Source organism: Mus caroli, unplaced genomic scaffold, assembly GCF_978045245.1.
Source record: "Mus caroli unplaced genomic scaffold, Mus_caroli_1 scaffold_14, whole genome shotgun sequence".
NCBI classification, from domain to species: domain Eukaryota; kingdom Metazoa; phylum Chordata; class Mammalia; order Rodentia; family Muridae; genus Mus; species Mus caroli.
The window spans coordinates 117,031,972-117,055,055 of record NW_028227269.1 but is presented as its reverse complement, the minus strand read 5'-3'; the positions used below and the strand labels follow the sequence as shown (position 1 = coordinate 117,055,055).

General features: G+C 37.8%; 1 protein-coding gene across 1 annotated transcript in view; it reads right to left on the bottom strand.

Moving 5' to 3' along the window:
• Window positions 1-14,075: 14,075 nt before the first annotated feature.
• The window catches only part of Macc1 (MET transcriptional regulator MACC1), a 72,148-nt gene continuing 63,139 nt past the window's right edge, over window positions 14,076-23,084 (bottom strand). The window contains exon 5 of the mRNA XM_021178531.3: window positions 14,076-15,509. Coding sequence (XP_021034190.1) covers window positions 15,297-15,509 — 213 coding nt within the window. The 3' untranslated portion in view covers window positions 14,076-15,296. The remainder of the gene's footprint in view (window positions 15,510-23,084) is intronic.

Below are 23,084 nucleotides of genomic sequence, written 5' to 3'. Positions count from 1 at the left end.
CACCCACCTACCTGCTCCCACCTTACTGCCCTAGCATGCCCCTACACTTGGTCATCGATCTTCTACAGGACCAAGGGGGCTCCCCTCCCACTGATGCCAGATAAGGCAATCCTCTTCTATATCTGCAGCTGGAACCATGGGTCCCTTGATGTGTACTCTTTGGTTGGTAGTTTAGTCCCTGAGAGCTCTGGGGGGGGGGTGTCTAGTTGGTTGATATCTTTGTATGATTGCAAACCCTGTCAGCTCCTTCAATCCTTCCCCTAACTACTCCATTGGGGTCCCTGTGCTCAGTCCCATGATTTGCTGCAAGCATCCACATCTGTATTGGTCAGGCTTTGGTAGAGCCTCTCAGGGGATAGCTATACCAGGTTCCTGTCAGCAAGTGCTTCTTGACATTAGCAATAGTATCTGGGTTTGGAGTCTGCAGATTAGATGGATCTCTAGGTGGGGCAGTCTCTGGATGCCCTTTCCTTCAGTCTCTATTCCACTCTTTGTCCCTGCATTTCCTTTAGACAGGAGCAATTCTGGGTTAATAGTTTTGAGATGGGTGGGTGGCCCCATTCCTCAACTAGAAGCTATGCCTAACTGCTGGACATGGTCTCTACAGGTTCTATCTCTCCTTTGTTGGGATTTTCTGCTAATCTCATCCCTGTTGGGTCCTGGGAACCTCTTGCTTCCGTTGCATATGAGACTTTCTAGTGGCTACTGCCAGTTCCCCATCTCCCACTGCTACACACCTCTATTCAATATCCTGATCCTCTGTACTTCCTCCAGTCTCCTCTCACACCTGATCCTACACCCTTTCCCTCTCCTTGCTTTCTTGTTCCCAGGTCCCTCCCTTCCTCCCTTTCTCTTTCTCTCCCCTCCCTCCCTCTCTCCCTCTCCCTCTGGTGATTATTTTGTTCCCCCTTCTAAGTAAGACTAAAGAATCCACCTTGGTCTTCCTTCTTCTTGAGCTTCATATGGTTGGTGAGTTGTATAGTAGTTATTCCAAGCATTTTGCCTAATATCCACTTATCAGTGAGTGTATATCATGTATATTCTTTTGTGACTGGGTTACCTAACTCAGGATGATATTTTCTAGTTCCATCCATTTGCCTTCGAATTTCATGAACTCATTGTCTTTAATATCTGAATAGTACTCCACTGTATAAATGTACCACATTCTCTGTATCCATTCCTCTGTTGAGGGGCATCTGGTTTGTTTCCAGCTTCTGGCTATTATAAATAAGGCTGCTATGAACATAGTGGAACATGTGGAATAGAATTGAAGACTGAGAATTAAACCTACACACCTATGGTCACCTGATCTTTGACAAAGAAGCCAAAACCATCCAGAGGAAAACAGCATATTCAACAAATAGAGCTAGTCTTCATGTAAAAGAATGCCACTTGATCCATTCTTATCTCCTGTACAAAGCTCAAGACAAGTGGATCAAGGACCTCCACATAAAACCACATATACACTGAATCTGATAGAAGAGAAAATGGGAAAGAGCCTCAAACACAGTGGCACAGGGGAAATTTTCCTAAAGAGAACACCAATGGCTCATGCTCTAAGATTAACAATTGGCAAATGGGGCCTCATAAAATTGCAAAGCTTCTGTAAGGCAAAGGATACTGTCATCAGGACAAACTAGCAATCCACAGATTGGGAAAAGATCTTTAACAACCCTACATCTGATAGAGGGCTAATATCCAAAATATACAAAGAAGTGAAGAAGTTAGACTCCAGAGAACCAAAAAACCCAATTTAAAAATGGGGTACAGACCTAAACAAAGAATTCTCAACTGAAGAATCTCAAATGACTGAGAAGCACTTAAAGAAATGTTCAACATCTTTAATCATCAGGGAAATGCAAATCAAAATGACCCTGAGATTCCACCTCCCACCAGTCAGAATGGCTAAGGTAAAAAACTCAGGTGACAGCAGGTGCTGGTGAGGATGTGGAGAAAGAGGCTCCTCCGTTGCTGGTAGGATTGCAGTCTGACACAACCACTCTGGAAATCAGTCTGGCGGTTCCTCACAAAATTGGACATAGTTCTACCTGAGGACCCAGCTCTACCACTCCTGGGCATATACCCAAACAATGCTTCAACATATAACAGATGGGTTTCTTAATCATAAGATATTCTAATTACAGAATGGAATTGTAAGCAATTTCTATCTGATTGGTCATTTAGTTCTAAAAATGTATATCCAACATGAATGTGGCAAATTGCTTCAGCAGAAAATTAATCTAACCATCTTAGTAATAGTTGTATTAATATAGAACCACCAGAAAAGAAACAGAAATAGGCTATGTCTGCCATTCCTGTCAAAAGAAAGTCACAATGAGCACAACAGGAGTGAAAATAGGCATTATATAAGTTAAATAAAGTGCCTTTAACTTTTCTTTGTTTTAAACAAGACCTTTTAAAAATAAACAAAAGCATTAAAAATCTTGCATTTTAAATTTCTCTTTAAAAATCTTGTAGTTAATGGATTGATTGAAAGGGGCTTTCTTATTAAAAGAATCCCTTATAGGTCTAATTTTAGATAATATTTTTTCATAGATTTGCTTTGATACTCTACAGATTTATGGATTTATATATTTTTGGGAGACAAAATTCTGCTAAAATCTTTGGTGCTCCAATATTTTTCCCTATCATCTTATCTAAAACCTAGATTTTTCTCCAGTCATTGAAACATTTATTATTTTGAAAACACAAAAACAGCCTTGTCAAAGTCACATCTTCACAACTAGTCCTAATTGGGCCTCTTTCAACATCTTTTCTAGCTTCAACTACCAGGTGGTAGAATTATTTCTTCTTGGTATTGTTTACTCAAGATTAGAGGTATTTTAAGGACTCCCTCAAGTACAGGAATGCTGTAGAAATACAATCTCTTTTATTAATATAAAAGCCCTGCTCATAAATGAGCTATTTCTGTTGAGTCAGGACTTACTAATAGATCCCTGAATTTACACAGAGTTTAAATGTTGTGTTCCAAGTGCCCTTTGATCTCAGGGAAATCAAGGAGTAAGCTAATGTAGTCCTCACTGTAATATTTAATAAGGAAACTTGCATAGGATTTCAGAAACTTTCCATTTGAAGGTGTGTCCTAATCCTAAATAATACAGAAGATATCAATAAACAAATAGGGGTGAGAAGGCAGTAAAGCTTATAAATTGTGCCTATGCTACATTCCCAGGACATAGGACTATAGAATTTAAGAAGTCTAGAGAGAAGGAGAAACATCAAGTTTGCTCTGTACTGACAGCAACAGTTGAAACTAACTGCCAAATGAGCTTTTAATCTACCTAAATACAAATACACACACCCACGCACAACCCTCCTATTTGCCTTCGGAACAAGATGTATAAGTACAGCCTTGGCAGCAAATGCCATCTTAAAACAAAGCAAAAAATTCAATAAGCCACTGTTTACTGTAGTACTCAGATTTTACCGGAACAACAAAGACAGCCATTAGACATCATCTATAAACACACATTGTCTACATACATGTCTGTGGCTTGCCATTAGCACTAATAAGCAGAATCTGAATTGACAGGATGCTGGAGGTTAAAAAATGATGCAGAATCAGTTCCAGCTGTTGATATCAGCCAGATCTGTCCTTCGTCTTCATTGTTCAGCCTTTGTTGACTTCCTGTTGATAAAATCATCATCATCATCATGCTTACTTGCATTAAAATTCATTTGACCAAAGTTGTTAATTGCTGTAATTAAAGCAAAAAAATGAATAAAAGTTATGCCTAGTCATTTTTGTTGAGGCAGAATTGTGCTCTGCATTACTCATGTGGTACATTTGACTTAATCCTAGGAATGTGATAGCCTTAAAGATAGATGGCAGACTTTGATATTAGATAATTAGATCAGGATAAACACAGAGCCAACCCTAATGCAGCACAATGATGTCCTTTTAAAAAGAGGTCATGGCTCAACCAAGGAGTGAAGGTCATGAAAAGGCATCTGATAAGGCCCTGAGCAAATTCTTTTCTCAAGCCATCACAACCTTCACTTTATTTCTCACTCCTAGAATATGGAGGACATACATTTCTGTTGTTTGATGACCTAGTTTATGGTACTTTGATATGGTAGCTTTATCAAACTAATTTTTTCATAAATAAACAGAATTTACTAATTGGTGGAAACAATAGGTTCAAAATCTAGCTTGAGGCAGAATACTAAGGTTGTCTAGAGTGTAAATTATTTGAAAATATCTTTCAAAATACAGTAGGAGTGTCTACTCCTCTTCCTCTGATGAACGACCTTGTTCACCTATTGTATTGTTTCATAGCATTCTACTTAACCTTGAAAAGTATAACGTTTCTTTCCTAAACAGCATCGATCCATGCACATATTATTAAACATGCACTATAATAAACAAATATTCATTGAGAACTAAATGCAAAGGAAAATGACTGTGGGCTTTAAAAATGAACAGATGTGTGGATTAAATGATATGTGAATTACATCTTAATAAAGCTGGCATACATTTAAAAATGAACAGCACCTTTGCCTGTAATATTCCTTTCATTGTACTCTATTTTTCAATGATGTCTTAAAACCATCTAATTCATTTCAGTCTTTATTCCTATTGTGATTTGGGTGGCATTTAGGGTTATTATGTGTTCATAAGAGGGGCTGAGAATGGTGGAAAAAAACAACTGGTCTTAAACCTGCTTCTTAATTTCCTTCGGGAACTGTTCTGTGGGATCTGTGAGATGTTCTAGCTGGTGTCAAGACACTTGATCCTAATTCTGTACTTTTGTGAAATGATCTTCCAGGAGTACATCCTCTCACTGTGTGCTTAGCACTTTCTTCTTAACAGCAGGTGAAGAGTGTCTACATGGTGATGGGGATTGCGAAGTAATAGATCTACTTCTGATCTTCTAACCCAAAGACACCTGTAGCCTTCAAGAAGTTTCACGTGACTGTCCTATAATGGACAGTTTATAAGCTGGCATATGGAGGGCAGAAAATAGTCTGTGGCATTATGATTAGTTAGCATTGATTTAGTGCAGGAGTTGACAGAAACAGGCCCATTGCCCAATCTCAGGTACAGAACTCAGATGATGAGCTTCTAATTTAAGAACTAAAGATTTAAAGGGGAAAGGTTGCCAAGGTTAATATCACATCACATTTTTAGAATAAATTTTAGTAGGAAAATGCCTTACCATTTACATCATTGAATTTCTAAGAAATGGTCCTGTTTCTACCTTGTGAGATCAATGGTTTCTACTCTCTGAACTTGTGGTTTAAATGAGGTACCAATGAATTAGCAGGTTATTAAGAGTAGTCCTATCACACACACACACACACACACACACACACACACACACACACACACACACCTCCACTTATTAGACCCTTCCCCCAGAGACTAGCTGAGGGATCGATGCTCAGCCTGAAAGATCCACTGGCTCTTTGTTTTAGTTTCAACCACAGGTCAATTTGAAGGAAAGAGTGTTCTAAGATTCCTTGGGCACTGGCACCTAAGTTAGTCTTCCCTTGACAAGAGCTCTATTGCTGTAAGAGTTCATAGAAGAAATAATGACCTAGGTGTATATTGTGGGGCATTGGGCTATGCACAGACAGGCTGGTCTCCAGTTGAGCTTAGGTCAGAACCCCAGAATAGTGATAATTCACCCACATGACACGGTAGGCATTCCCTCATGCTCCTGGAACTCTGGCTCCTACCTGTTATCCTTCCCCCAACTCCCACAAGAGAAGTATGGTTAGAAGTCATGTAGGTAATGGCCTGAGCTTCTGACCTTCAGGCTAAACTCCTCTCCAGTTACCTAGCAACAGTAAATATAAGAGGGCTGTTCAGCCCCACGTCACTCTCTTACTTGTCTCTCTCTTACTCCACTCTCTCTTTGTCTTCTCCTCTCCTCTCCTCTCACTCTCTCCCTCTTACTCTCTCTTTCTCTCTAGCCTTCCCCCCACCTCTCCTACCTTCTTTCTCTCTCCCTGCCTTTCTATAATAAAGCTCTAAAACCATAGAATGTCTCTACTCATCAAGGCCCACTGCGCATGGAGGATGGGATAGGCTTTCTCCTAATGAGCCTTTTCTAATCTCCTGATGGAAGCCCTTCCTGTGCTCCAGTTAAGATCCGATGCACTCACTCTCGCAGGTGTGATAACCTCTCTTTCCTCTTCCCTCTCTCCTATAACCCCTGGTCTTTAGAAAAGTAGTCCAGGAATCCCAGGTTGGGCTGCCCCCTGTTTACCCCCTGAAGAGTGGGTCAGAGGCTTGGATGCCCACCCGGGGCTGAGTGGAAAGCTTGTGGCAGCCCTCCCATGCCTAAATGGAACCCTGGCGGGGCGTTAGGCCTTCCCCCTTTCCCCCTCTTACCCAAGGGCCCCTTTTTAGTTCCCAACAGTATATAACAGCACTCACTCCTGACTGGGTTTGGGGAATGAAAATATGGGACCTTGGGAAACCATTGCCAGCTGCCCCTAGTCAACAAGCTAAAGCAGAGCTGGACTATTGGTTGATCTGTATCTACTCCCTAGGATATACTTGGGGCACTACTATTACCTTTTGAATCTAAACCTGATTGCTCTGTGGCCAGAGCAATCAGAGCACAATTCAAGGCCAGAACACCTTGAAACTGAAATTTAAATATGAGGGTGCTGTTCACACAGAGCAGTATAGAGTGAGTACAAAAGTGTTGGGCAGATTTGGGGAGCCCAAGAATAAAACTTGTATAATAAAAACAGAGAAGGAGAAAATACCTAACTAACCACCAGTTCAGAGAGTAACAAACAAACAACAGCAAACTAAAAACAGAAACAAGACCAGAGTATCTGAATCATTCATTGTGAGTTCAAAATCACTAGAAGACTGAAAGTTCCCCAGGGATTTCAGTTGATAAAATACTTTCTTTATGCTTACACCAATTTGAATAAACATTTTAAGAACAGAACTTCAAAGAGTGCCAAATGGTAACTTTAACCTGAGGCTGCTACTAGATATAGTTGGAGTGATTCAGTCACTGTTTTGTTTTTGTAAAAGACACCATGACCAAGGTAACTTTTATAGGAGAAAGCTGTTAATTAGGGGCTGCTTACAGTTTCTGAGATTTAGTCCATTATCCTCATGGTGGGGAGCATGGAGGCTTGCAGGCAGGTGTTAGAGCAATAGCTGATAGCTACATCCTGATTGGCAAAGAGGGACTCTGGGCTTCACATGGGTCTTTGAAACCTTAAAGCCCACCCCCAGTGACATATTTCATCCAGCTAAGACACATCACTTAATTCTTCTAATCCTTTTATTTTTATTTTTAAAGTTTAAAAGGTCTCTTTTTTATTTTTTTTTCAGTTTTATTACACTTTTTTTGGAGGGGGGGGCGGATTGGATATTTTATTTATTTATATTTCAAATGTTTATCTCTTTCCAGGTCTCCCATTCTGAAACCTCCTATCACTTCCCCACTCCCCCTGCCTTTAGGAAGGTGCTTCCCACCCTGACATTACCCTACACTGGAGCATTGAACACCCTCAGGCCCAAGGGCCTCTTCTTCCACTGGTATCCAACAAGGCCATCCTCTGCCTAATATGTGGCCAGTGCCATGGATCGCTTCATGTGAATTCTTTGGCTGGTGGTCTAGTCCCTGGGAGCTACAGGGGATCTGGCCTGTTGACACTGTTGCTATCTCCATGGGGCTGCAAACCCCCTCAGCTCCTTCGTTCTATTCTCCAACTCCTCCATCAGGACCCCCAAACTCAGTCAAATAGTTGGCTGCAAGCTTCTTCTGTATTTGTCAGGCTCTGGCAGAGCCTTTCAGGAGTCAGTCATATAAGGCTTCCAACAGCAAGCACTTCCTGGCATCCACCATGACATCTGGGTTTGATGGCTGTATGTGCAATGAATGCCCCAGGTGGGGCAGTCTCTAATGGACTTTTCTTCAGTCTCTGCTCCACACTTTCTCTCCATAATTTCTCCTATGAGTATTTTGCTCACCCTTCTAAAAAGTACTGAAGTATCCACATTTTGGTCTTCCTTCTTCTTAGGCTTTATATAGTCTGTGAATTAAATCATGGGTATTCCCAACTTTTGTGCTAATACCCACTTATCAGTGAGTACATACCGTGTTTGTTCCTTTGTGATTGAGGTGACTACCTCACTCAGGATGATATTCTCAAGTTTCATCCATTTGCCTGCGAATTTCATGAAGTCGTTGTTTTTAATAACTTAGTAGTATTCCATTGTGTAAATATACCACATTTTCTGTTTCCATTCCCTGTTGAGGGACATCTGAGTTGTTTCCAGCTTCTGGCTATTATAAATATGGTTGCTATGAACATAGTGGAGCATGTGTCCTTACTATTTGTTGGAGCATATTCTGGGTATATGCCCAGGAGTGGCATTGCTGGGTCCTCAAGTAGCACTATGTCCAATTTTCTGAGGAACTGTCAGACTGATTTCCAGAGTGGTTGTACAAGCTTACAATCCCACCAACAATGGAGGAGTGTTCCTCTTTCTCCTCATCTTTGGCAGCATCTGCTGTCACCTGAGTTTTTGATCTTAGCCATTCTGACTGTTGTGAGGTGGAATCTTAGGGTCATTTTGATTTGCATTTCCATGATGACTAATAGGCTAACAATGTATATTATAGAAAAGACAGCATCTTTAGACAATGGTGCTAGCTAACCTGGATGTAGCCAGCACCATTGTCTAAAGATGGATTCTTTGGAAGAATGAACTAGGTCTTTATCTCTTACTCTTCCCAAAATTCAACTCCAAATTGATTAATGACCTCAATATAAGACATGATACCCTACTTCTTAGTTACTTATCTATTGATATGAAGAGATAACCATGAACAAGGCAGCTTGTAAGAGAAATCATTAGATTTGGGACTTACAATTTTAGAGGGCTAGTCCATGACCATTAATGGTAAGAAACATGGAAGCAGATAGGCATGCTCTAGCATGGTACAAGAGCAGTAGCTGATAACTTACAGCTTTTATTGACAAGTCAGTGGCAGAGAGGGGTGGGGGGACATCAATTCTTGCTCTATCTTTGTTTTCTTTGTATTCTTTGGTTTGGGAAGAAGCTGAGAAAATTCACTTCTAAGATAAAAGCTTAAAATGAAAACTTTATTTTCTCCATGGGCAAGGAGGTGATCATTTTGGGATCTGAACAGCATCCCAGAAGGGAGATTGCACAGCATTTTTTAAAGGATGGGACTACAAAGTGAGGAGGATCAGCGTAGGCTGTAGTATTGTTCAATCATATCTTAACACAAAGATTTAAGTAAGGAAGTAAGCATTGGTGACTGTGCTTTATCCAGGTTTCAGGTTTTAGGATCCTTGACTCAACTTCTACAGTTAGGCCCCCTGCTGGATTTCTGGTCCAGAATTCAAAATGATAAGGGAACAATGGAGTGGGTAAACCACATATAGTCCCTTGTATGCCCTAATTTAGATAACACCAACTTCCCTCTTTATATTCTTTACTGGTTAACAGATAGACATGAAACACTTGGAGAAACAGGATAGACACTGTTTCCTGGGCCTGAAGACAAGACCTTAGTTTTGACCCTGTTGGCAAGGTAGAGGTCATTTTTGAGATGGCAGGTTTCAAGCAACTGTCTCCTAACACAAGAAAGATGAGAATGAATGTAAGCTCTTAGCTAGCTATTGCTATTGGTGCTATGCCTGCCTGCCAGCCCCCACACTTCTCACCATGATAATCAGACTAACACTCTAAAACTTTAAGCAAGCACCCCAATTAAATGTTTTCTTTTATAAGCTGCTTTGGTCATAGTGTCTCTTTACAGCAATAGCACAGTAACTAAGACAGAAGTTGGTAACAGAAACTAGAATATTGTTGTGACAGGCTGAACCATGCTGTTGTTTGGAGAAATATGAAAGTCTTTGGGATTTTTTACTAGAAAACTGGTTGAATGCTGTAAGCAGAGCTTAATGGGCATTAATAGAAACATGGAAGACAGTGATATTGAGAGCAATGTAACTATGGAGGCCCAGCTCAAGTAGTTTCAGAGAGGGAAAATATTAGAGACCAGTTTTATGATATTTTGGCAAAGAATATGGGTGCTTTCTGCCCTTGAGTTTTGCACTAATATTGTCAGAGGAGATTTCAAGATAGCCTAGTATTGACTGTGTCGTACAGTTGTTAGTGATCACTCATATGCAGATCTATATTGAAAAAGAGCAGTAGGGCAAAAACAAGTGCAAAATGTACAGCTTTCAGAGAAAAGGATAACCAGTGAGTGTAACATGGGAGTCACGTTCTGTGCTCAAGGAAAATGGATGCTTAAAGAAAAGCTAGATGCTAAATGGAATAAAGAGAGTGGTATCCGCAGGGCAAGACCCAACCCATCAACAAAGGAAACTATGACTAAATCAAAGCTCATGCAAATGTAAGTCATGCAGGGGGTCAGCAGGTAGTATAATTTGGAAGTTTTAGCCACAGGTTTCTGGCTTTATCAAGAAAGGTGTAAAGGTGCTGTGAAATCTTCCTCCAGGGTTAGGGAAAGCTGCAAGGAACACATGTGTGGCAGAGTCCCTCCATGGAGGCTTCAAAGGCCACTGAGTGAAACTGTGAAAGTGAGAGGTCTACATCTTTATCTCCAGGCAGCAGAAGGACTGACTAAATTCAACAGTAAATGGAGCTTGAGCATAAGAAACCTCAAGGCTCAGCTCCACAGTGATGCATTTCCTCCAACAAGGCCACACCTCCTAATAGTCCCATTAGGTGTGGACCAAGCATCCAACACATGAGTCTATGGGGCCAATTCAGACCACCAGAACCAGTGAGGTCCCATAGACCACAAATGTTACAGGCTATTTTGCCAATGTTCTAGGTTACTCTCCAGAGCTTGAGGAAAGACCCTATTACTGAAGACACCACATACTGCTATAAGAGTCATAGATTTCAAGACTCATACTGACCTGGAGGTTTCATCCCTACTAGGTAGCTATCATAATGCTGATAGGTAACCATGCACACTACCAGGGGAGAAAATTAATCATGAGTCTTAACCAGATATTAGCCCTGCAAATCCATGTCAAACTAGTATAATAGTGGCATAAGCATCATGGAAGTAAACAATCACTTTCTGGTTGTATTTAAGTCCCATTTCATAACTGGATATCCATATGTAGACCACTGTTGGGCCAAGAACCTGTGGATAGACAAGTCCTTTGGAGTAAAACTTGTATTATTATTGTGCTAAATGAACACAGTATTAAATTGATTTCTACTGAGTGATTATTATTCCCATAGGTCAGTATATCTCTCAAACCTCACAAGAGTAGTTTCTTTTAAAAGTAAATGACAATTTACACAGGAACCTAAACTCAGTCAAGGTGCAGAGAATAAGAGACTGTAGAATATTCAGCTCAAAAAAAAAAAAAAAAAGACACGGTGGACTATACAAATAAATAACTATGAGAAATTCATTTTTGTGGTTCTGGGGATTAATACCAGGAATGTGGTGCATGGAGGAAGGAGATACTGGCAGTGTACTTTTGAAAGTTATACCTGGCCCCTAGCCTCTGCTTCTCTCTCTCTTTGCTTCCTATTTATCATTTACTGAAAGACTTTCCTCATTCATCCACCATAATGCTCTGCCTCAACACAGGCATTATAACACAAAGCCATGGAATGGTGAACTAAAATGTATGAACTATGAGCCAAAATATAATTTTCCTTTCTCAGGGTTTCCATTTTAATTATTTACTTCAGTGATATAATGTCCAATACAGTATGTTATATATGTACTATCCATTATCCATACTGGTTATCATTTTGATATGGATGTTTTGTAACCAAATTATTGTCTTTCACATTCTCCCTCTTAACAAAACAAATAAAACCACAATGTGCACAGCCTATTATATACTTTTAAACACTTAACTGAAAGGAAAGCTTTCACAGTTACTTGGTTTTAGGTTCTTTTATTACTGAGAAACTGAATTCCAGAAGGCTGAGTGACTGATCTAAAGGCTTGTTTAGATTAGTAGGCAAAGATTAGAAGCCACAACACTCTACTTTTGGACTGTCAACTTGAAGAGGAAGCTTTCCATGCCAAAAAAAGTTTTCTCTTTGATTTTACTAATTATTATTCAGTTCTGATCTTTTCACCCAATTCCCCATTCTATAAACTTACACTATTATTAAAAATTGAAAAACTACTATTTAAATGTAAAATTTATATTTATATATAAAATCAATATAAATGTACTGTGTATGTGTGTTCTGCAGCAATATCCAGGGAATGAAACTGATCTTAACACAGGTTAAATATCAGATGTGTATAAGATGCTAAATCTGTGCAAACTCAAGGTTTTGTGTATAAATAGTCATTTTATAGTGTGTAAACCAGTTAAGCGTGCATGCAAGAAACCACACTTAGGTGCTATTTTATTCTGGACACTATTTATGTATTTTTCCTACTCAGCATGATAGTGATGTGTCTTTGTCTTATGACTATACATCCCTTCCCAATGTTCTATACAGCACCACATGGGTACATGGTTCATATAGGAAGAGGATCTAATTATGTTTGTATAAACAGTAGAAAATCCATTTTAATTTCAAAAACCTACACTTACTAAGTTTTGACTTTTATATTACCTCAAATATTCCTTAGACATCAAAAACTCACAAAATATTTCATGTACAGTAATATGGACTAAAAATTCAAATTTGGAAACTCATGTCACATATTTAAAGATGTTTACCATCGGTCCCTTTTTCAGTTGAATGGCATCCATTGATTGATTATTCTGCAAACTTAGTTATGTACAAGTTCACAACTTATGCAGCGTTATTTGTATGACATAAAAGTGTGCTGTGTCTGTGATTGGTATAAACAGTTAGGGGTACACTAGAAGGAATTCTCTGATGGACTCATGTGAAGCCCCCTGAATAAAGAAGCCTAGAATTTGGGAATTTTAATGAATAATTGCAACATTTCAAGCTAGGGACTGAACTAATTTGTGCATCATTAAATGAAAAGACTGGGGAACTAAAAGGACCATCTAATCTCTTTCCATTTTCGTAATGCTTGGTGACGTTTTAGATTAATAGTTTTTGATGCTTTAATGATGTCAAAGAGAGACTGTAAGTGCCTTATTAATTCCATTGACTTCCTGCCAAATAGGAAAGTCAGCTTGTGATTACTGAATCAATCTATTCTGATTAAGAAAATGCACCACAGCAAAAATAATATAAAATGCAGAAAAGGAGGTATAATTTATAAAAATATATCAAAACAAATTTGAAAGGACAGACTGAACATGTTTTTAAAATTCCCATGAAAAAATAAAATAAGAGACCATGAGGATTTTCTTTTTCCCATATATTTATGTATTCACTTTGCATCCTGACCATACCACCCTCCCAAACCCATGTGAGGGGCCAGGAGGGGAGATCATGAGTTTTATCTATGTGTTGATATTTAAACCACTGTTTCATGCTTGAATTACAGAGATGGTTTTTATTTTTTAAAACTGCTTAAAATTCCAACCACAGCCTTTAGGTGTCACGAAGTACAAATCTAAATTGTTTTGTTGGTGGTAGGTTTTTTTGTTTGTTGGTTGGTTGGTTTGATCTTACTACACTGATCAGCTAACAAGCTCTACTCATTTTTAGATCTTACAGTCTGGAAAAAACCCAGATGCTAAATCCTTGCTATCCCTTCCTAAAATTCTCAAGTTTGCTAACACATTAATAAGATTCCAACAATGTTTTAAAGGAAGCAAAGTCACTATTTCAAGTCACTGTGCCCTAGGCTAACAAGTTGGCTGATTTTTTTCTTTCCTCTCTGAATTTATTTTCAACTAAAATAAATTCTGTCCTTGAACTATAAGCCCTTGGTCAGACTCTGTCATCATCAAATATATAGTGAATGTTGTTAAGATTGTTCTAAACACTAGTTCAAAATACTTTTTCCAGCATACCAAATACCTTGCAGTGTGAGTATTAAAAGCTCTAAAATGATTATGCTCTTAGTTTTTACAAAAAAAAGAGACATGTTTTATTCAGAAATTCACAAAAAACACTTTATTCAGCTTATCCAAGTTACCTTTGAGGTGTATCTTTCCTTCCTAAGTGCTAAAGGTTTTAGTGATCTGACTGTTGCCTCCTTTCCAATTAACTTCAGCCTTGTCCTTTTACCTGTGTACCTTTGTCTTACCCCTGTCCCTCCATCTCCTTCAACCCCGAGGTGTCTGTCCACTATCTGAAGGATCCAATTATTTCTAGCTCCCATCCTTCCTACCCTGCCAACATCAATACATGAGCCTCTACAGGCTTTGCTTCTCAGAATTCTGTTGAATCCACTCTCTTCCCCATTCATATGATATCCTCTACTCCAGCCTCACAGCTTCTCCATAGCAGCTGTCATTGTAGATGCCACTTTTTACATATAACGGTGTTATCTTTTTATTGCCCATCCTTATTATTAATAGCACTGAAGCCAGAAATCATGCATTCTTCATCATAATATCTTATATCAAGTAACTGTATGCCTATCACTAGATTCACTATCCTTTAAGAAAACTACAATAAGTAAAGGAAGGCTCAAATACAAAGACATTGGCAGCCATGCAATGATTGAACAGAGACCATTTTTTTGTCAACTCTGCCAATCATTAACATTTATCTATACTGATTCATGGTCTCACATTAGCCTTGTTTTCCACAAGTTTTGTAATGTACTTTGGGATATGTTCACACATACACACAGAGCATGTCTTCATGTGAGCACATACACAAAGATGTCAGTATCTTAGGACTGAGTGTTTTGGTGATAGTAATTGTTTGTAATAACAGTATTAAATAGCCTGATGGATAAAGGATTATTTTGCATTCTGATCATGGGAGAAAACTTCCAATTAGATATAGTCCCAAGATGCAGAAGATAGATGACAAAAATTCTTAGTGCATGTTTGAAGACATTTTTTTATGATGGTGTTATATTTTCCTTCTGGAAATTACTTAAGAGATGCTCAAAGAGAGGAACATGTTTTGTTTCTCAGTATGCATTTTTATTATTTGTCTTCTTTACTGCCCTGCTATGTGGTATGGTTTTTCAAAAATTAAAACCGGATTTTTTTAAGGCAGTAAACTGACTTTACGCTAGCCTCATGGGTAGTCTTCTACCTTTGATTTCTGCATTTAATTTTCCAAATGTAAGGCATCTTTGAGTTCATCCTCCTTTATTTCTCTCTCCCTCTCCTTCTCCCTTCCCCCTCTCACATATACCCCTTTCCCCCTTACCATTCTCTTTGCTCCCTAAATTTGTTTCATTCTATATTTCCTGAGAAGTAGAGAAAGCAGTCACTCTCAGAATCTCTAAAGAATTTATAAGTATTAAAGTTCCAGTTAAATCTCTCCACCGTTTAGTGACAGGGTTTTTCATTCTGTCCAAAGCTGATTGAAGATCTTGTAACACATCTCTGTAGCTATTTCCATAGTGAAAACTCCATGCATAGAGAAAATCATAGGCAGGTTTCCACATCATCTATAAAGAAAAGAAAATATAATTAAGTGAATAACAGACAAATAGAGAAAGAGAGACAGAGACAGACAGACAGACAGACAGACAGACAGAGACAGAGAGGGAGACAGAGACAGAGACAGAAACAGAAAGACAGAGACAGAGAATTTCTTAATAATTAAAATAAAATGGAATGCCTATTATGTGAGCCTTTGATGTAAAAAAAAATAACCATTTTCTATATCCCTATGTTTCTTAAACTAGGTTGTTTTTTTTTAATATAATGGCTGTGTGAATTTTTTTTCTTGATGTACTAACTAGTGTACATGTTAATATAAAATTCCTTGCATGAAAATTTTATTATGTATGTGTTCATTGTGTTTGTGTGGTCATGGTGGTGAATGCATGCCACAAATGCATGTGCAAGTCAGAGGATAATTTGCTGGAGTTCAGTTCTCTTCTACCATGTGAGAAAAAGGGATCAAACTCAGTTGTCAGCTTCATGACAAACCTTTACCTACCAAACCAGCCTATCAACATCATATATTTTTAATAATAATAAATACAATTAAATAAACTTTTAACACTCTGACTTTTAAGGTTAAGGTTTGTTACATATATGTAATTGTATTGTGTTTAATGGTATTACATATCATGACAATGTGCTATCAAATATGCTTTGCACTTTTAATTCATTCCATTTCAGCAAATCTATACGTAAGCAAAACTGTAGCTTGATGATCAAATTAAAATAAAAACACAATTACAGTTCATAACCTTGAAAACTTACTTTCATGGTACATTTATGATCCAAAGAAAGACCAACATTCTATGTTTCTTTACTTTGCTTCCCCTGAGCACCTGCCCACACCAATGACATCACTGTTTCCATAGAAATAAATGTACGTCAAAGGAAAGCTTCACATACAAGCACATAGTGATGGTTACCAAGGCAACAGGCTCAGAGGGAATGAAGACAAAGGCAAACCAAATAAGACAAATGGAAGAATACAGACATATACAGAGGTTAGCATGGATTTATTTTAAGAAAATAACAAGCCATACACATATAATTAGAATATTTGGAATGTAAACATTGGTACTCATTACTCATTTGGACTCATCAAATTGGCTTATTTGTAATTCTACCACTTGTAAAATGTTAAAGTGCCAACTTTGAGTTAAATATTGCATAGGATTGCTTTCTTAAAATGTTACCTCCACTAACATCAATATTCCATGTAATTGTATACAATTTTTCACTTGCCTTCTCTATCACCCATACAATCTATAATTGGAATGGAAAGAATAAATCTCTATAAAATACCATTATGTTTTGTTCCAGTCCACATAAAAAAAAAAGCTCCTGGGGGTAATATGATGTTATTTGTTTAAGTTGATATTTCTGTGAAGACATGAACACCCATCCCTCACCTCTCTTGCAAAGGTTAATTCCGAAAAATAGAGAAGGAAATGTAATAACCAAAGTCATGTCATGGTAAGGTATAATATAAAGAAACAGAAGTCACCTTGGAGTATTGGTTCTCTATGTGTGAGTCACTACCCCCAAAGATCACCCAAAACACTGATTTACATTATGAGTCTTAGCAGAAACAAAACTACAGTTATGAAGCAATGATAAAATAATTTTATGCTTTGGTGTCACCACAACATGAGGAACTGTATTAAAGGGCTGCAGCATTAGAAAGATTGAAAACCACTACCATAGAGTTTTGCATAAAAGTTTACCCTCATTAATCCTGCTTATGGGAATTTGTATTTTCTGCCACTTAAATAAGACCAATGCAGTATTCCCTTTTCTTAAAGTTTTTTGTTGAACACAAACTATGTGCACTACTCTTACTAGTATTAGTTCATTAGCTGGGGAGTGGTGGTGCATGCCTTTAATCCCAGCATTTGAGAGACAGAGGCAGGCAGATTTCTGAGTTCAAGGCCAGCCTGGTCTACAGAGTGAGTTCCAGAACAGCCAGAGCTATTCAGAAAAACCCTGTCTCGAAAAACAAAACAAAGAAAAAAAAAGAAAGACAAATTAAGCCATATTAATAGAAGCTTCTGTCAGGCTCTATCTCAACTGTCACTGCTTAGATGAGAGATGTACTAAGCAGGTGACTAATCTCTGTGGACGTATCTTGTCTATACATGCTCTGAATTTATATTCTACATTGAATTCACGCATTCACTAATACTCAATTAGCTGGGATAATACTTTTCAATTTTTCTTGTATTGTTTATTCATATTTAATGGCCTCTCAGACTGTTCTAAGTTCCTTTGTGGCTAAGTTAAAGAAATGTATTTGGAAATAGTAATAGGTGATGGCACAGAATAGCATAGAACACTACAGAAAGCAGGTATCTGTTGGGAATTTCCAATGGGTAGTTTTGACATTATTTACTATGATGCACAAACAAGTGCCTTTATACTCATTGGTCATTAAACAACCCCACTGACTTTCTGAAGCAGACAAGCCCTTGCCTACTTTTTCTTTGTCCACAACAATATATTAGTATATACAAAGAAGCCTTGAGGTACATATGAATTGACACATAAATTAGAACCCACATCTCTCCAAACATTTGTACAGAGTACTACATAACCCCCTCACATTAGCTAGTTTGCACAGAGCACAGAATAGGGCATCCAGGCCTAGAAATTCAGAGAAAGGTGGATTGATTATTGAGGTCTGATCTCTCTGTAAGTCTTTTGAAAGTACAAATAAAGCACCCAGGAATACCTAAATTAATCAGAAATGTAGGGGAGGATATTGCCTTAAACTCATCTGAGAGACCCTGAAGTCTAAATCATACTCAAACAGAAATGGTTATAAGAGTCTTAGAATGGAAACAACAGGACATAGATAGCCTTGATTTTAACTAAAATATGAATTTTTCATGCAGGAAACTAAGCCTGCATATGTCTTTGGTATAAAATGTGATTTTCCATACACTAAATCACTAGTGACTTTCAACCCACATGGTAGAAAAAATACTATCATACACAGTATAAAGATGGTAAATACATCTTTGCCCACTAATTGTTTTACTTGATAAGTCAAGACTCCCCAAGTATATATCCCTTCAAGAATTTTTGTGATAGCAAAGCATAAGATGAAAAATAAGCATGTTTCTTACTTTTTAGAAGCTTACTGATAGGAACAAGGTAGACAGTTGGACAAATATTAGCACGAAATAGGTGAACAGACATGACTTGGTAATTAATAAATAGAAAAGGTGTCTATCAATTGACTTGCAACAATCAACGTGAGAAAGACATGTCTTATTTTGCAAAAGGTTTTATTTTATGTTTATGGGAGTTCTCCCTGTATTTATGTATATGGACTATGTGTGTGACTGGCACCCTTAGAGGACATAAAAGGGCTTTGAATCTTCTGAAACTGGAGTTACAAATGGTTTGGAGCCACAATGTGGGTTCTGGGAAACGAATACAGTACTCTGCAAGAACAGCCAACACTTTTATCTGATGAACCAACTCTCCTGCCATAAGGCACGACCTTGCCATTAGACAAGGAATGATAAGCTGTAAAGGAAAGTGAGCTTTGCTGCCAGAATCTTATGCTCACATCCAAGTTCCATTGCTTATTTGATAGTTCAGTTTGAGCTTTGGATTTTTAAAGCTATAAAGTATGTACAATAATTCCCAAGGCTTGTTTCTTCACTAAGGCACCCATACTGTAGTTACATTTAATACTTTTTAGTATATATGGAGGAAAATAGGTAAAATTTTAATAGGGGCAAGATACAGAAGCTCCTTTTTGCCTTATGGAGTGTGAGACATTCCATATGTGAGACGGACAGGGGCTATCTGATAAGAACTTAGAATGGTCAGATGACCTGAAAGAAGTCAATGACTGGACATCATCCATATCACAGTGATCAAGAAAAATAGATGAGTAGAAGAAAATGTCAAAAAAGAGAAGTGTGTGTGTGGAAATGTATACTTTAAAGTAAACTATAGTAGACACTAGTGAGATAAAGAAACAAAGGCTAGAGACTAGAGTCAGAGTGTAGAACAGTAATAATGTTTCAAAAACAGTGGTTCACAGCTGACTCTAAAGGATATCTAGTGACTTGTCTGGAGTCAATTCCATAGCCCCACATAGCTGACTCTGTGTGTGTGTGTGTGTGTGTGTGTGTGTGTGTGTGTGTGTGTGTGTAAGTTAGACAAAGCAGTGATTGAAAGGTTTTCCCTCTTGCAAAGCTGGCTGTTAAACTTCACCTCCATGACACAGACAGCAAACTTTTCTGTCTCCTCCTTCACATGTTATAACATCAAGTGGTATAATGAAGCATAACACAGGCAAGCAAAGATGTGGACAATCTGCCCATCCGTGGTAACCCTAGAAATGCCAGTGTGAAGTACATAAAGAGGAATATGCTTTGGCTATAAAGAAGTACAAAGAAACAGAAACCACCAAACAACTGGATCACATATGGAATTTGAGTATGGGGAGAAGAGTAATATAACTAGAGGAACAGTCAGCAGGAAATAGGTGAATTATTTAAAAGAAAACAATTAAAAATAAGCATTCTATAAAGAAAAACAATTTGTGGTTTAAGTCCTACCTTTTCCAGATAATTTAAGATTATCAAGGACTGAAGAGGTATCATATAAAAAAAATCCAAGAAAAAAGGTAAAGTTTCATTAGCCAGAAACATAAAAACAAAAGGGTGCTTGAATCATTTTGATAAGAAGGTCAGTAATTGTATTGGTTTCTTTTCTATTGGTGTGATAAAATTCATGGCCAAAAACAATTTAAGAAAAAATAGTTTATTTTACTTAAGGTTCCAGAGGGCCAAGATGTCCATAATAGTTGTGGAGGTATGACAGCAGGCAAGAAGCTAAGAGATCACAGCTCAACATGGAAAGCAGAGAAAGCAAAGTCTTCCCCAGGTGATGAACTTCCTTCAGAAAGGCTCCAGGTCCTAAAAGTTCTATAATGCCCCCCCACCCAGCACCAGCAACTAGGGACCAAAGTGAATGAATGCATGAGCCTATGTGGAAATGTCCCATCTAAACCACTACAATAATTAAAGGGACAAGTAATAGTGACATTGAGAAAGCACACAGTTCTGCCAATAGTTGTAAACTGCATACAGTGAAAGAACTACTAGAGTTTAAGAAATACATCATTCCTTAGTAAACAAATATCAGGAGTGTATAACTTTTCTATATTAAGCTTTTCTTTCACAAAGTCACCGTTCCTCAGAATGGTCTAATCATTTTTTCTTATGGAGAAGATATATGAGACTTGGATTAAAATTCTTTGATATTGATGTTAAATGTCCACATTTAATTTTCAGAATTTATATTTTATTTATACTTGCCTCCATAAAATGAAGAAATATAAAGTCAAAAATATAGATGACTTACATGTATCAATTGTGTGAAATTCTATATCAAAATATAATACAACCCCGGGAAATTCGCAAAAGGTTCACATTTTCTGAGAAATTACGGGGAAAATAAAATCTTCATCCCAGGAAATGGAAGAAATAAAATGTGTTGAATGAATAATTTTTGTTTTATATCAACCTAAGTTAAACACCAAAAATGAATTGTAGATAAACATGACCATCTCATTTCTCTTACCATATATGTTATCTAAGTTTTAAAAATAAATTTCCAAGTTTAATGTTATGACTAAGGTAAGCTATCAGACACTTCAGCAAAATATTGCTAGTGTATGCAATGGGGTCAGCATTTGGAGGCTGATTATGGGATGGATCCCCGGGTATGGCAGTCTCTAGATGGTCCATCCTTTCGTCTCAGCTCCAAACTTTGTCTCTGTAACGCCTTCCATGGGTGTTTTGTTCCCAGTTCTAATAAGGGGCAAAGTGTCCACACTTTGGTCTTCATTCTTCTTGAGTTTCATGTGTTTTGCAAATTGTATCTTATATCTTGGGTATTCTAAGTTTAGCTGTCTTTTGTGAGGATATGCCGGGGCCTAGCAAACACAGAAGTGGATGCCCACAGTCAGCTATTGGATGGATCACAGGGATCCCAATGAAGGAGCTAGAGAAAGTACCCAAGGAGCTAAAGGGATCTGCAACCCTATAGGTGGAATAGCAATATGAACTAACCAGTACCCTCCGGAGCTCGTGTCTCTAACTGCATATGTATCAGAAGATGGCCTAATCGGGCATCATTGGAAAAAGAGGTCCATTGGTCTTGCAAACTTTATATGCCCCAGTACAGGGGAATGCCAGGGCCAAGAAGTGGGAGTGGGTGGGTAGGGAAGTGGTGGGGGGAGGGTATGGGGGACTTTTGGGATACCATTGGAAATGTAAATGAAGAAAATATCTAATTAAAAAAAGTTAAAAGCAAATATATATATCAGACATTGTTCTTGTGCCCTGGAAACCAAAAGGAAGACAGAGTTTGGTTTTGTTGAGTTAGTCTTAACCACAGAGCAAATTCCCTCAACTTTTTCATCTCTGTCACAAACATGTAAGGCACATATCTTTCCTTACTCTTCTGCTCTCAGATTTTCTTTTCTGTGTGCGTGTATATATGGTGTGCATTTGTATATATGTGTCCATATGTGTGTGGGTATGCAAGTACATGTGCACTTATGTGTGGAAGCAAGAAGTTGAGATCAATGTACAATATCCAACCTTGTATATCAAGACAGAGTTCTTTTATACATACACCTAGTTTAACTGATCAGCTTGCTCCATCAAATCTTTTATTTATTTATTTATTTATTTTTACCTTGTAACTGCTAACGTTGTAGACAGATGCCATGCCCAGCTGGAATTTGCATGGGAGCTGAGGTTCAGTTAAGAATTTGGGTTCTCAGGCTTATGGTAAAAGTCTTTACACACTAATCCATCTCCCCAGCCCTTTAGAATTCTTAATGTTAATTTCCTGGCAGTATAGGTCCATCCTGGAGCAGGAAACGTGAGGTTAATGGAGACACGATAGTCTCCATTTTTCTTTCCTTTTCTTTCCTTTCCTTTCCTTTTCTTTTCTTTTCTTTTCTTTTCTTTTCTTTTCTTTTCTTTTCTTTTCTTTCCTTTCCTTTCCTTTCCTTTCCTTTCCTTTTCTTTTCTTCTTTTCTTTTCTTTCCTTTTCTTTTTAAAAACTCTTCATTTTTCATCTATGTGCTCCCTTCTTTTTATATACAGAGCAGCATCCAAAATTTTAGTCTATTAAATTAAGTGGTTTTCCAAAGCCCCAGTATGGGAGAAATAATGTCTTTCTCTTGGTTTTTCTTCTCAGTATTAGTGGATACAGTAAAAGTAAGGAGCAATGATGTTATAATATGTGGGATGCTAGTCGCAATGAAACAGAAATAGAGACAAGAACAATAAAGTTACTTATTCCAGAAACCCAATGCAACTCATTAGATAATGCACCAGATGACAAAATGCACCAAGAACAGGAGCAAATCAGAACTGAGCATCCCAGTCTGTCTTTTTAGCTCATAAAAGAGAAATAACACAAAGAATGTAATGGATTTTAATTACCTTTGGATAATTGCATTTTGCCACACTAGAGGATTAATAATCCACCTACTCATACCTCATAAAATTATAGGAGCAGCATTTCATTTTAAG